This window comes from Myotis brandtii, unplaced genomic scaffold (assembly GCF_000412655.1).
Source record: "Myotis brandtii unplaced genomic scaffold, ASM41265v1 scaffold573, whole genome shotgun sequence".
NCBI lineage: Eukaryota > Metazoa > Chordata > Mammalia > Chiroptera > Vespertilionidae > Myotis > Myotis brandtii.
Genome location: NW_005370145.1, coordinates 2284164 through 2285699, shown reverse-complemented (window position 1 = coordinate 2285699; position 1536 = coordinate 2284164). Strand labels below are relative to the sequence as shown.

The 1536-nt window shown below is 48.8% G+C and overlaps 1 protein-coding gene across 1 annotated transcript in view; it reads right to left on the bottom strand.

The window, feature by feature from the left end:
• Window positions 1-1536, bottom strand: part of CFAP52 (cilia and flagella associated protein 52) — a 38628-nt gene that overhangs the window by 969 nt on the left and 36123 nt on the right. The window contains exon 13 of the mRNA XM_005878801.2: window positions 852-963. Coding sequence (XP_005878863.1) covers window positions 852-963 — 112 coding nt within the window. The remainder of the gene's footprint in view (window positions 1-851; window positions 964-1536) is intronic.

Below are 1536 nucleotides of genomic sequence, written 5' to 3'. Positions count from 1 at the left end.
TTTTTAGCAAAGGCCAGCTTAGGAGTACTCTAATTAAGTTAATAACAATGTACCTACCTATATAGTTTAAGTTTAAAAAATTTGGCTCTCAAAAGAAATTTCAATTGTCCTACTGTTGATATTTGGCTGTTGACTAATGAGTTTGCCGACCACTGGTCTAGGTCGTCTGTTGTAGTAAATTTGAGGGGGGGAAAAATGCAAAGCGGTGACATCACCCTTGGTCCCACCACCCAGAAATAACCACTAATAGCACCTTGGTTTCGTTCCTTCCAGTCTTTTCTCCGTGGTCTGCAGGTACACATTTACATTTGTGTACGTGACAGGGGTCACACCACGTCTGGTTTTATATATTGTTTTCCGTAAATGTGTTTATGAAACTGTAATCCACTTGGGACTTTTAATGTCCTAAAGAATCAAAGAGCCTGGCAGGAAATGATATTGATGTTGTTCCAATAGGCATGTCGGGTGGTAAATGCCCCCTGGAAGTACTGACTTCAAAGCCTGGCATTGAAGACTTCAGCGGGAGAGAACAGAACAAGGCCCAGTGGACCACCCGGGCCACTTAAAGTCCCATTTCCATCACGAAGGCCACCACAAAAAAAGCCAGCCATGCAAGGCTTCTCTTTTCTTTGTGCCCCCAAGGCTCCTGGGCAAACGCTTCCTCTCACTGAAATGGGACTTTTGCGTTTTTATTTTCCAACCTCACTGGCTGCAGGGCTCAGGCCTGAATCAAACCATGTTGCCCTTTAGACCCTTTTGTGGTCCCTTCCAGTCGCCCCCTGCCTGGGAGAGCTCCATGTCCCTGCCCAAGTCAGTCAGGCCTGGTGTTCTCATGTGACCCGGGGACTGACCTGTGACAAAGTGCACTCCATCCACGGAGATATCCATCCCGTTGATGGACCCAGACGAGGAGCCTTCCAGCTCTCTGATGACTGACCCATCATAGACTTCCCAGTAGCCAATCTGGAATTGGGAGAGAAGCCTTAGGCAGAATTCGGCTCAGGGGATTCATCCACATCCACGCGCAGGCTAAGGGAAGGTGGCCCTGCTTTCCATAGAAGGCTCTACTTTATATAGCAGGATGCCATGTGGGCTGAGATTATAAATAGGCTCAAGCAGGGGGCGGAGAAATCACGTTCACATTTTTAGTATTGGTTTTTTAAATGTGCATTCTATTTAGAGAGCCGTCGATAGGCTGGAAACCCAGATTGCGACAGAAGTGCGTTTGATCAGACAAAGCAGATTGAGTCTGAACTCAGCTGTAAAGGAAAAGGCACCGGCCACTGCCCACACTTCCCCACTTCCGCTCACAGCAGGCTCAGGAGCGCCCGGCCTGGGGGAAGGGAAGCGTTTCCTTCCTTCAGCGGGGACGGGGAGCCCAGAAAGCCATCCAGAAAGTCCTGGAGACCCCACCCTTAGTCCCAACTTTCTGTTCTGCCTCAAAGCAATTAGGCTTTCCACAGGGCAGGGTTTTAAAGACAAACCATTACTATCAGCCCCTCCTGGGGAGGGAAACTAGGATAAGGGTGGAATTGG